The following is a 12,940-nucleotide window of genomic DNA, read 5'->3' as shown; positions in this document are numbered from 1 at the left end:
CTCAAACCACGACTGAGAGCACCACGATCGCTGCGCTCAAATGCGCTAGTCACGTGGTATTATTTGTATTTCGCGGGCTTTCTTTTGAGCCCGGAAAAAAAGATACACGAGACTTTCTTTATCGCAATTAATGGAATGGGGGTTTCTGAAGGTGCTCTGCAACTTTCCAATTCACATTTTTGGTTTGAGGTGAATATTTATTAAATTAGAAAAATTAACATAATTAGCCAATTAACTAATTGCAAAACAAAAAATTGCCTGTAGTACGCAAGCAGGATGGTAGCTGTATGCAACTGGTTTCACTGACCTACCTCAAATATATTATTTTGTAACCCTTGGTTCAAGTTAGCTGGGACACCCGGTATATAGTGGCTGCACAGCAACCATAGTTCTGCATAAAGAAAGTAACAAAATTCCCATAAAGAAAGGTGTTAGGCAAGGAGACACAATCCCCCCGTACTATTCACAGCTTGCTTAGAGGAAATATTCAGAGACTTGGAATGGGGAGCAGTTAGGGATAAGGGTAGATGGAGAATACCTCAGTAATCTGCGATTTGCTGATGACATTGCCTTGCTAAGCAACTCGGGGGATGAACTGCAAATAATGATTGATGACCTAGACAGGAAAAGTAGAAAGGTAGGCTTAAAAATCAATATGCAGAAAACTAAGGTAATGTTCAACAGCCTCGGGAAGGAACAGCAGTTTACATTAGGTAGCGAAGTACTGGAAGTAGTAGGTGATTATGTCTACTTAGGACAGGTAGTAACCGCAGATCCGGACCATGAAAAGGAAATAACTAGGAGGATAAGATGGTACTCAAACATTATAACTAGCAGCTTGCCGGTATCGCTAAAGAGGAAAGTATATAACAGTTGCATCGTACCTGTACTCACCTATGGGGCTGAAACGTGGAGGCTAACCAAGAGAGTTCTACTTAAGTTGAGGACAACCCAGAGGGCTATGGAACGAAAAATAATAGGGGTAACATTAAGAGATACGAAGCGTGCAGAGTGGGTCAGAGAAATAACTCAAGTTACTGACATTCTAGTGGAAATTAAGAAAAAGAAATGGGCATGGGCAGGACATGTAGTGTGAAGAGACGATAACCGATGGTCGCTTAGGGTAAAAAACTGGATTCCAAGAGAAGGAAAGCGTAGCAGGGGGCGGCAGAAAGTTAGGTGGGTGGATGAGGTTAAGAAGTTCGCGGGGGTCAAGTGGATGCAGCTAGCACAGAACCGGGTTAAGTGGAGAAATATGGGAGAGGCCTTTGCCCTGCAGTGGGTATAGTCAGGCTGATGATGATGATGACAATATATCTCATTTTTTTTATTCATTTATTTATTATACCCTCAGGGCAAAGCATTACAGAGGGGAGTGGGAAAGTACATAAAAACACTGAAAAATGTGAAACATGAACAGAACGTAACAGATCGCTAAAACAAAAGAGGAAAAAAAATCATTACAAGTAAATGATACAATATTAAACATTACAAACGGTAACAGCAGAACGAAACAGAACAGGATCAGTAATTGCCGCAACGGAAGAAGGAAGGTGGTTCCAGTCATATGATGTGCGAGGTATAAAAGAGTCCAAAAAATTTTAGTTCTGCAGATGGTGATGCCTACTTTATGTATGTGATCGGTTCGAGGTGAAATGTATGAAGGGGGAAAAAGCAGCTCACGGTGAATCGATTCGTGATAAAGCATTTTGTGAAAAAGACATAGACGTGCAGTTTTGCGTCGTTATGCAAGTGAAGTTAAGCCCAAGTTAAGTTTCGTGGTGGTTACGCTTGATGTGTGCAGGTAGTCAGAGAGGATAAAACGAGCTGATTTGTGTTGTGTCATTTCCAGTAGGTCGATCAAACGTTTAGTACCAGGATCCCAGACTGCTGAAGCGTATTCAAGCTGTGAGCGGACAAGTGTGGTGTATAAAAGAAGTTTGATGTTTGCTGGGGCTGCGTGAAAGTTACGTCTCAAATAATCGAGCATGCGATTAGCTTTGTTAATAAGGTACTCTGTGTGTGGACCAACTGAGATCAGAAGTAATATGAATTCCGAGATACTTATATGTTGTAACAGGTTCAAGAAAGACATCATTAAGGGAATAGTGAGGCAGATCATTAATAACACGAGCAATGCGCATAAGTTTGCACTTGTTAGGATTTAGTGTCATGTGCCAAGTTTACACCAGGATGAGATAGTGTTAAGGTCAGTTTGAGTCAAGTGCTGGTCTCTGTCGTTTGTTATTTCCCGAAAAAGAATGCAGTCATCAGCAAACAGATGCACAGAAGAGGAGAGATTTTTGGGTAAGTCGTTTATAAAGATAAGAAAGAGCAGAGGCCCCAAGACAGTGCCCTGGGGAACACTGGAAAGAACAGGATGAATGGTGGAATTAACGTCGTTAACTGCTACAAACTGCTGACGATGCGTAAGAAAACATTCCAGCCATTTTAGAATGTTAGTATCTAATCCTATCGTGCGCAGTTTTAGTAACAAGACAGGATGAGAAACCGTATCAAACGCCTTCGCGAAGTCAAGATAGATGCAATCGGCAACCAAGCGACGGTCGAAAATTGTGTGAAGTTTGTGTGTGAATAAAAGTAGCTGTGTTTCGCATGAATAAGACTTCCTAAAACCGTGCTGAGAGGGATGAAAAAACGAGTTGGATTCAAGAAAAATGACAATATGTGAAAATAGTATGTGCTCCAAGATTTTGCATGGGATGCTGGTAATTGATATGGGCCGGTAGTTAAAAGGAGAGTGTTTATTGCCAGATTTATGCACAGGAACCACCTTACCCATCTTCCAATCAGCCGGCAATTCATCATTGTCCAATGACTGCTGAAAAATTTTAGTTAAGGCAAGAGATGAATACATTTTAGTACTTTTTAGAAATTTTGCAGTAATGCAGTCAACACCAGCAGAGGATGATATTTTAACATTGTCAATAATTTTAGCTATACCATGAGGATTGATTACAACAGGATACATCGGAAGGTAGTTGCAGTCAGCCAAATCAGGCAAATCCGGCGTTTCAGCAGTTGAAAAAAAACTCGAAAACACATCATTTAGTACACTTGCACATGCGCTATCTGATATCGGTTGGTCATTTGAATTCGTTAGTACTATTCTAGACGTTTCAGACGGGTTAATGATATTCCAAATTTTCTCGGATTGTTGAGCAATATGCCCGGTATTGTATTATTCAGATAATTCGTTTTGGCACTTTTCACGGCGGAAATGTAAGTCTCAGCAGCAGAGCGGTAACGAGACCAATGATGTTCAGTGCGTAAGTTCTTAGCTATACGGAATAAACATTTCTTGTGGTTAGACAGGCGCTTAAGATGAACATTATACCATGATGCGTGCTGCTGATAAGATATTGCACGAGTGGGAATATAGGGATTAGCGAGATCTAAGATTTTGTTCTTGAATAACAGCCAGTTTGTATTCACTGATCGGAAGTCAAATCTGTCGAAAAACGTTTCCAAGAACGAGCCTAGTTCGTTACTAATTATGTTGAAGTCAGCGCGATGATACAAACGTATGGTTTTAGAGTGACTAGCAGGTTTCCCAATAGGAATGTTTACAGAAAAATTTAGTAAAGAATGGTCGCTTAATTTGGGCATGTAGGTTATTTCTGAACACAATTCCGGACAATTGGTTAGTACTTGGTCTAGTGTGCTTGCGGTAACCTCCGTAATTGTGGTAGGTTGATTGACGATTTGGGTAAGGCTAAACAGCGAGCATAATTAACAAATTCCTGGCATGTAGACGAAGACGTGGAAGGTTGTGCTAGAGACCAATTGATACCCGGAAAGTTGAAGTCACCTAATAAAAAAATTGGAGATGAAGGGTAACGCGTAACAACGGTATTAATGACATCGTGAAGCTCGGCAACAAATGTGGGATGGGTATTTGGCGGACGGTAGCATGCGCCTAGGATTATTCTCCGATAACTTAGTTGCAAAGACACCCACATCATTTCGATGCTTGATGTTATGTGGATGGCGCTGGATCCTATTGTTTTCTTAAGTCTGTCCTGTCACAACGATAGAAGCAAAAAGTATTTGAAGAATCGAAAATTTCACAGTCTCGTATGTTTTCATGGAGCCAAGTCTCAGTTAGGATGATGACTTTAGCGGAGCATGCGTTAATGGCAGTGGAGAGTTCAGTACGTTTTTTGATAACACTTCGAATATTAGTAAATAATACTGATATATCGGGTAAGCTAAGGCAAAGGCCACCACCCCTCAGCAACCATTAATCAGATTTGTCAGCGTGAAGCGTAGGAAAATGGTGATTCTTGAGCTGATCTTGTCTTGGTGCGTTCAGTGGAAATTTCGTACGTTTTTTCACTGACAGGGTCATAAATGTAGGATCTGTTATTTACGACTAGCTTATTGTATTTTAGTTTGAAAGGTGGGGAGCCGGGGAGTGATTTGGCAAAACCAATCAGTTTTCTGCGTGCTTGGCATGTGGCAAACGAGTAACCTTCTGATACTTGAATGTCTTTTTCTTTTATCTCTTTTTTGTAGCTCAGAATTGTTTCTTTGATTTTGAAGTTTGCGAACTTGGCAATCACCAGACGGCATCCAGGGTTTGAATACTGGCCTAGTCAATGCGCCCGCTCAATGTCATGTGTTGAGAGCTTGATTCCAAGGTATTCAGACAGGACCCTTAGAAGTTTACTTTCCGTCTCTTGCCGTGTTTCTTGGTCATCGGCGATACCATGAAACATTAAATTATTTCTCCGACTTTTGTCTTCCAATTCATTGATTCGGGCCTGCAGCATTTGGTTTTGTTTCTGAAGATCAAGAGAAGTACATTGAAAGTCCTGTTTTGCGTCGTCTATCTCTTCAAGTTTTCCTTCAACGGTCATAAGTCTGGTATTGATATTGGCGAGGGCTGAATCAATGTTTCTCTGTCCATTCCGTAACTCTTCTATTGATTTCTTTATCTCATTGTTACGAGTTGAAAGTGTGGCTGACTGTGCTTGCAATTCCTTCAAGATGCGCAGAATTTCCATGTTTTGCTCAGATTGTGTTAGTATAATGTTAGTAGCGGAATTACTGCTCTCGTCTGCACCATCTGTGCGCAAATCGCCTTTGGTGGTGCCACGCGTGTTCATAGGACCCGGGTTTTTCTCAATATCTCCCGACAATAGCAAAAAAAGGCAGCTGTCAAAGCATTCATTGCACACGCTCAAAAGAACTCGTGGGCACGGGAGCAGCATCAAGCATCGATTGTCACTTCTTTTAGCATACAAAGGAATAGAGTTACGCACCTGTGCAGCAAACAAGGACGATCTGTTAGCCATTACGACTGATACGCTGCTCTCGTGCCCACTGAAGCGGTGTTGCGGGAGCCAGTGCCTAAATACTGGCGCTGCACTTGCTGTCGATGACCATCCTGTAGCCAAGGAGGGATGAGGAATGGGCGGGAATCCCAGAGGTGCCGCCTGGTGGACGAATGCAGGCAGATCACAGGTAGACAGCTGCGTCACTCGATGAAGGGAGACGTTGGCGCCGGCAGAAATGCTGATAAAGCCAATGCTGTACACCACGAGCGGAAACAGGACCTGTGCAGCAAACAAGGACAACCTGTTAGCCATTATGTCTGATACGCTGCTCTCGTGCCCACTGAAGCGGTGTTGCGGGAACCAGCGCCTAAATACTGGCGCTGCACTTGCTGTCGATGACCATCCTGTAGCCAAGGAGGGATGAGGAACGGGCGGGAATCCCAGAGGTGCCGCCTGGTGGACGAATGCAGGCAGATCACAGGTAGACAGCTGCGTCACTCGATGAAGGGAGACGTTGGCGCTGGCAGAAATGCTGATAAAGCCGATGCTGTACACCACGAGCGGAAACAGGACCTACCTGTGCAGCAAACAAGGACAATCTGTTAGCCATTACGACTGATACGCTGCTCTCGTGCCCACTCTGGCTAAAAAAGAATATTTATTTTCTGCTCCAGATTAGCGTATAGTTTGTGTTTTGGGGACCCACTACGCAATACAGTTATACTAAACTCACTACTTTACAGAAGAAAGTATTGGGATGCTTCGAATCTTTTCATGGATGCGTACAAGTTTTAAGAACAGCTCCTCTGTTCAAAAAACACAGTATGCTAAGGGCGGATCAGTTATATTATTTAAAGCTATTTATATACGCCAGAAGAAATTTCACGAAAGTAAAGACTCTGAAAATGCTCAATTTCTTTTAAGGAACTGAAAACTCCGCACACCAAAAGTAAGGACAAATTATGGAAAGCAAACAATGGCCTATCAAATACTTGCCACCCTAAATAAATTTCAAGGAATGTTAAATGTTGAATGTACAGTATGTGTGTTTAAACACCATATTATTGGTACATTGTTGTCCTCTGGTATAAAATAAAATATACACTGAAATATACACGTCGAGTGCAAAAACATGCCTGCTAGTCATACCGGCTGATTTAAGGCACGAAATCCTCCTGGCCTGCCACGACGAACCAACATCAGGTCATCTTGGCTTTACACGCACCCTAAACCGAGTCCGGCAGAACTATTACTGGCCATATGACAAGAGACATAATTCACCTCATACGAAAATCTAAACGCCTAAGAAGAAAGAAAGGGTCATCATGTGACGGTGTCAGTGACATTCGACGTACCTTATCGCAGGCTATTCACCAGGCGAAAAGTTTTTACTTCAATAAAACTCTGCCTAGTTTCATTCAAAATGACCCCCAAAAATTTTGGAACTTTTTAAGTGACCGAAAGAAACAGGTTGAGCGGATTTTAGACAATGGTACTATGATTGAAGACCCCGAGCTTATTGCGCATCACTTTAATACGTACTTTAGTAGCGTCTTTTCTGATTCATCCGATCTTCAACGTGAGAGTTCATCACATGTTCCTGATCTTCATATCTCATATCAGGGCGTTCTAAATATGATTCTGCGACTAAAGGTTAAATCTTCGCCAGGGCCTGATAATATTCCAAATGCCTTCCTTCGTCGTTATGCTGAGCCCATAGCCAGATTCCTCGTTATCATCTTTCAAGCGTCAATAACATCAGCAACATTGCCCCTAGACTGGAAATTGGCTAGAGTCGTACCAGTATTTAAAAAGGGGGACCGCCGTTCTGTTCTTAACTATCGGCCCATTTCGATTGTTTCATCTTCCTGCAAGCTCCTGGAGCACATATTGACCAACTACATTAATGACTTTCTGGAAAGACACCACGTTTTATCCCCATTCCAGCATGGCTTCCGGAAAGGGTATTCTACCGTTACTCAATTAGCTACAGTAACTCATCATATTGCTTCGATTCTCGATAAACGTGGTCAAGTTGACAGGATCTTTCTAGATTTTAGTAAGGCATTTGACTGCGTTCCGCATGACAAATTAATCTATAAATTACAAATCATTGATCTTCCTAGTTTCATAATTGCTTGGGTATCTGAATATCTAGCTGGCCGTAATCAATATGTGGAGATAAAAAACCACACTTCTAACGTCCTACCAGTTACTTCCGGTGTACACCAAGGTAGTGTGCTTGGCCCCTTACTTTTCCTGATTTTTTGTAATGATATTGTAAATGTCATTAACGAGCCTACTAAAATCCGCTTATTTGCAGACGATTGCATCCTTTTCAGCGAGGTACAGAGTATCTCTGACCAACATGCCCTAAGCTCTAATCTTACCAATATTGTAACCTGGTGTAATGAGTGGGGAATGAAAATTAACACCGAAAAATCTGTCCTACTTCGCGTTACCAACAAGAAAAAACCGTTTATATTTTCTTATTCTATAGAGGGCATGCTGTTAACTGAGGTCACTAAATTTAAGTATCTGGGTGTGACACTAACAAACAACTGGAAGTGGAATTCCCATATTAGCGACATCTGCTCATCCGCGTTTCGCAGGCTTTGTTTACTGCGACATAAGCTTAAAGATGCCCCTTCACAGATTAAAAAACTAGCTTATACAGCCTTAATAAGATCCAAACTCGAGTATGCATGCGTCATCTGGGACCCACATACAAAGTTAAACATAGATGCGCTTGAAAAAAATTCAGCGAAGATCAGTTCGTTTTATCTTCTCAAAGTACAGTCGCACTGACTCTGTTTCAAAACTTATGCATGGTGATGGTATCAGAACTCTGCAGTCCAGACGCAAGTTTTTGGTTCTGAAATTTTTATTTTTATTAATAAACCGCAAACTTGCTCTTGATCCTTACCCGTATCTATCCCCTCTTGCAACGCGCATAACCTGCCATACCCATCCCCTTTCTCTTACACCATATTTTGCTAGGACAAACTTATTCAAATTTTCGCTCTTTCCCCGGACTGTTCATGACTGGAATGATTTACCTGCGTATTGCCTTCACTCGCTTGACTCCATTGACAGTGTGCTGCAATCAAATGATTGATGTTATCCTTATGTATTTTGTTTTTGTAGCACCGCATCAATTCATCAACTTGTTTTTTTTTTTTTTTTGCTTTTTTGTGTGCCCTGATCACGTACCATTGCTTCAGTTTATGTATCTTGTGCTTGTATTTCATCGTTCTCTACATCTTGTATGCCCCTCCTGCCTGGGCCTTTCGCCTGCAGTATCATATAAATAAAAAAATAAATAAATAAATATCTTTCTCCGAGCGTTAGATGTTACATACAGACTTGTCGTCAGTGCCAGCGGCGAAAAAACCCCGCACTCAAGCCATCCGGTATGTTACAATCTATCGAACCACCCCTCACACCCTTTGAGCAAGTGGGCATGAACCTTTTAGGACCATTTTCTTTATTCCCGAACGGACACAAGTGGATTGTAGTTGCCACAGACTACTTAACACGCTACGCTGAAACGAAGGCCCTTGCCCGAGGTGCTGCCATCGAACTTGCTCGATTCTTTATGAACAACATTGTGCTCAGACACGGTGCACCATTGACCATCATTACTGACCGAGGAAAGGGGTTTACAGCACGACTACTGCGGGATACCTGAACTATCAGCCATATCGAGCATCGCACAACAACAGCGTATCACCCTCAGACAAATGGCCTAACCGAACGACTCAACAAAACTTTGGCGGACATGATCTCAATGTACATCGACGTTGAACATAAAATGTGGGACGAGATCCTGCTGTATGTCACCTTCGCCTGCAATACGGCGCTGCAGGAAACCATGAAGTTTACGCCGTTCCGTCTCGTATATGGCAGGGAGGCCTGCACGATTTTGGACGCGATGCTCCCGTGCGGAGATGAAGTGGTCGAACCCGATGCCGCCCATTTCGCAGAACAGGCCGAGCAAGCCGGTCAGCTGGCCCTCTTGCACATCAAGGAACAGCATGCCACCGACGCTCGACACTACAACCTTCGGCACAGGGAAGTCCACTACGAACCAGGGCACAAAGTGTGGGTGTGGACCCCCGTGCGCCACAAAGGCTTATGCAAGAAACTGCTCTACCGGTATTTTGGACCCTTTAAAGTCCTGCTCCGCTTAAACAGCGTTAATTATAAAGTTATTCCAGATGGAACAGTGACCGTCAGTGTTCGGCGTCAGCGGCCTGAAATTGTGCATGTGGTGCGCTTAAAGCCGTGCTTTTCGCGTGACTGAGCGCTTCCTGCAAGTGAGACCTTGAGTTATTGTACAGTTCACCTCACACCTAATTTTTTTTCTCTCCTCTCACCTTGTCATCGGGGCGATGCTCTTCTTTCACGGGGGGGAATAATGCCATGTGCCTAGCGCCGCGCGACTGCCGTGCTTGGTGCCGCCACCGCCGAAGCGTTGGTTGGCTCAAGAGGCGTGCTGGTGCTGGACACTGTCATCGCAGCTAGAAGAAAACCTGACTCTCGGGTCTTACCTTCACGGTACCGTGTACCTTCACGGCTCCCTGTCTTGAGTCGTGGCTTGAGTTGTGACAATATGATCCTGTGATTGCCAGATTCGATCAGAAAAGTGAAGCAGAGGACGGTGTGTCCCACAGTATTGGCGGACTAGATCACGTTGGCCCCTCGCACGGTATGAACCCGTCAGTGTCAGCAGCTGCTCTGTCCAAGGGGGACACTGACGCTAACGCATACTCTGATGCATCAGTGGTATTGATTTTATATGCTTTTTTTTATTGGAAATCAAGACAGCACACCTGCATTTACAAAGTATGGTAACTATGCTGTACTACACCAGGTATGAGCTAGCAAAATAAACTGGTGATGCATTACTTCTTTGATGGTTTCTCCTACTTGCACACCACTGCACCCCTCAGTCGATGTCACTGATGCTCACTGGGCCCCAGTGATGATCATAGTTCGGAGCTAACACTCTGGGCGTTCACTTGCATTTCTAGAAACCTGGTGATAGGTGGCGGCAGAAACAGAATGATAAGCACATTCTTGCTTTGCAGTTTTGTTTCCCTGATTTATGTGTGAAGGCAGAATGAGGCTCGGCTTCAAAATTGGCTCTTTATTTGTTAATTTGCTTATAAGGTTCATCGATATTTAAGATGCTGCATTTGTTAAAACATACTAGATCTTTTTGCATGAAATTTGCAGATATGAGACGGAACTTAATCATTCTTTTTGCCTGTTTTTTGTAGCCATCATCAAAGGAATCAATGCCAGTTATGGGCCAATTTGAGCTAGATGCTCATAAGGGCAGCCTGAGAAACGTGCGAAGCTTGGGAAAATACCGAGATGGGTATTTTGACATAACAGTTGAATGCCAGAGTGCTCCTGGTCCCCAGAACACTGCTGTTACGCATGTGAGGGTAAGTAACGCACATTGCATTCAGTCAGCTTTTGTTTCTGTGTCATCAGCATGCATCTTTGTGGTCTTCATTGCTATCTATTTATGAGGATTGTGCAGTGGCATTATATTGTACAGGCTTTAGGGCTCCAAAGCCACTCAGGCTATGAGGAACTCCTTAGTGTAGGTGTCCAGAAATTTCGTTCTCCTGGGTTTCTTTAACACTGACACTGCTCATTGGATGGGCACCTTGCATTTCGCCTCGATCAAAATGCAGCTGGCACAGCCAGGATCAAATCTATGCCCTCCTCAAGCTCAGCAGCCAAGTGCCCTGACCACTGATCCATCATAGCAGAGCGATTGTGCTGTTGGAATATGATACGTAAGGACACTGAGAGCTAACTGGAGCACATTCTGATCACAAAGAGTGTTACTCTTGCTGGAAATGGAGATGGAGCTTTGATAAGCTAGGAATGACGCCCCCTCTGCCCTTCCCAGAAATACAGATGTTGCCATCTCATGGTGATTTTGCAAGAAAAATCTGTGCATTAGCATTAATTTTGGAGCACGAATTCGATGCTACGTTTTACCACCATTCAGTTCGAAACGATGGCAACCATTTCTGATGGAGACGTCACAAAGTTGAATCGAATGAGGGGGAAGTTTTTAAATTCAAATTTATTGGCCACAGAAACAGTATTTGCTGCGAGGCTAATGTCAGGCTAGCTGAAAAGAGCCTTAGAATTAATTTTCATTGAGAAAAATTGCATGGAGTTGTTATCAGCACCTCCTAAAAAAGCTAGCAATCTTTTTGCAGTTCAGCTGTTTTAAATTATGTTGTTTGTTGAAATAAATTGGATGAAGTGACCCCCAGTTTCCAGTTGTGCTATTATAAAATGTGTTGTCTAACGATTATGGTTTAAGTGGAGAGGCAAATTGAGGGTGTTCATCTTTTAATATTTGCTACACTTCAGTTATTTGTATTTGTTTAAAAGATAAATCAGCGAGGTACACATAGTAGTCATGTGCTATAAGAATGTAAATGTTTTAGAGTAGGCATTATACAGGAGCAAAAGTGCATGCTCAGTGCAACTTTCTGAGCTCTGTGTGCTTTAAATTAAGACAAGGTATTAATTCTTGTCATTCTAATATCAACTAGCTACAACCTTACTTCTTTTCTGATTCATTGCGCAGGTTCACATACTTCATGATTCAGACCTCATGAAGTTCATCTTCTACAAACAGCCGCAAGAAATTAGGAAAGTCATCCCACAGTTTGAAAAGTAAGTTGGCATTTACTTGAGGCTTAAAGACTGTATTGCGCCAGATATAAAAGGCATATTTTTCACCTTAAGAAGGAGACGCTGGGTAGGTTAGCTGAGTCATAGAGGTCAAGAACATCTTAAAAGGTACAGACACAGAATTCCAAACACCAACATAGGAAATTGTTCCCATAGTGTATAGGGGTGCCACCTATGAAGTTCCAGCCATTGGCATTGAGTGGAACATCATTAGTGTTATTTTCGATCTTTGACATTTTTATCTGCACAGAAACCTTAATTGAATGCTTTGTATATTGTTCAGATAGAACAAAAACTGTAATGTCACTTTTCTGCAGCGATAAACCTGACATGCTGTTTGGCAGTGCGTTATAAAAGCATGAACTGTTGGATTTCATCTTCAGTCAAAAGTTATTTTCTAACCCCTCATAATCATCAGCACTTCAGCAGATTGAATGTAATGTTATGCAGGAGCTTCATGTTAGCACTGAACAAAGCTGAATGTGATGGTAAAAAAATGGCACTTAATTAATTAGCAAATTTTCACTGGGTTTCCAAATTCTTGTTTTATAGTTATTGTCCTTGTAGAAATCTTTCAAGGTGAAAACAGTGACACACAAAAATTTTGTGCCTGTTTCTCTTTTTTAGATCATTAAGTGCTTTCCTATGTTAAAGTGGCTAGAATACTGAAGTGTGATTACCGCCAAGCGGCGCCTATGGGGAGCGTTGAAGCCGTCTGGTGATGCCTCCACTAGATGGCGCACCCTCCCACTTACACGTCAGGTCGGCGCATGAAATGTGTGCTTGAACCCTGGACTGTGCGCATGATGTTGTTGTTTTTGGTGCAAATTCTGCCTGACGGTGTATGATGAGTCGGCAACAAAGTCATTGTTTTGTACCTCGTTACAAAAGTGGGTACAAAT

The 12,940-nt window shown here is 42.6% G+C and overlaps 1 protein-coding gene across 2 annotated transcripts in view; it reads left to right on the top strand.

Moving 5' to 3' along the window:
- Positions 1–12,940, top strand: part of Cad74A (cadherin 74A) — a 103,631-nt gene that overhangs the window by 70,158 nt on the left and 20,533 nt on the right. For both annotated transcript variants that reach the window (XM_084588977.1, XM_084588976.1), the window contains exons 33-34: positions 10,589–10,759; positions 11,932–12,020. In XM_084588977.1, the coding sequence (XP_084445103.1) occupies positions 10,589–10,759; positions 11,932–12,020 (260 nt within the window). The remainder of the gene's footprint in view (positions 1–10,588; positions 10,760–11,931; positions 12,021–12,940) is intronic.

The sequence above is a fragment of the Amblyomma maculatum genome, chromosome 1 (genome assembly GCF_055883805.1).
Source record: "Amblyomma maculatum isolate TAMU_Amacu chromosome 1, ASM5588380v1, whole genome shotgun sequence".
In the NCBI taxonomy this organism is placed as follows: Eukaryota; Metazoa; Arthropoda; class Arachnida; order Ixodida; family Ixodidae; genus Amblyomma; species Amblyomma maculatum.
Note: the sequence above shows the minus strand (reverse complement) of the source record. Positions and strands in the feature narration are given on the sequence as shown.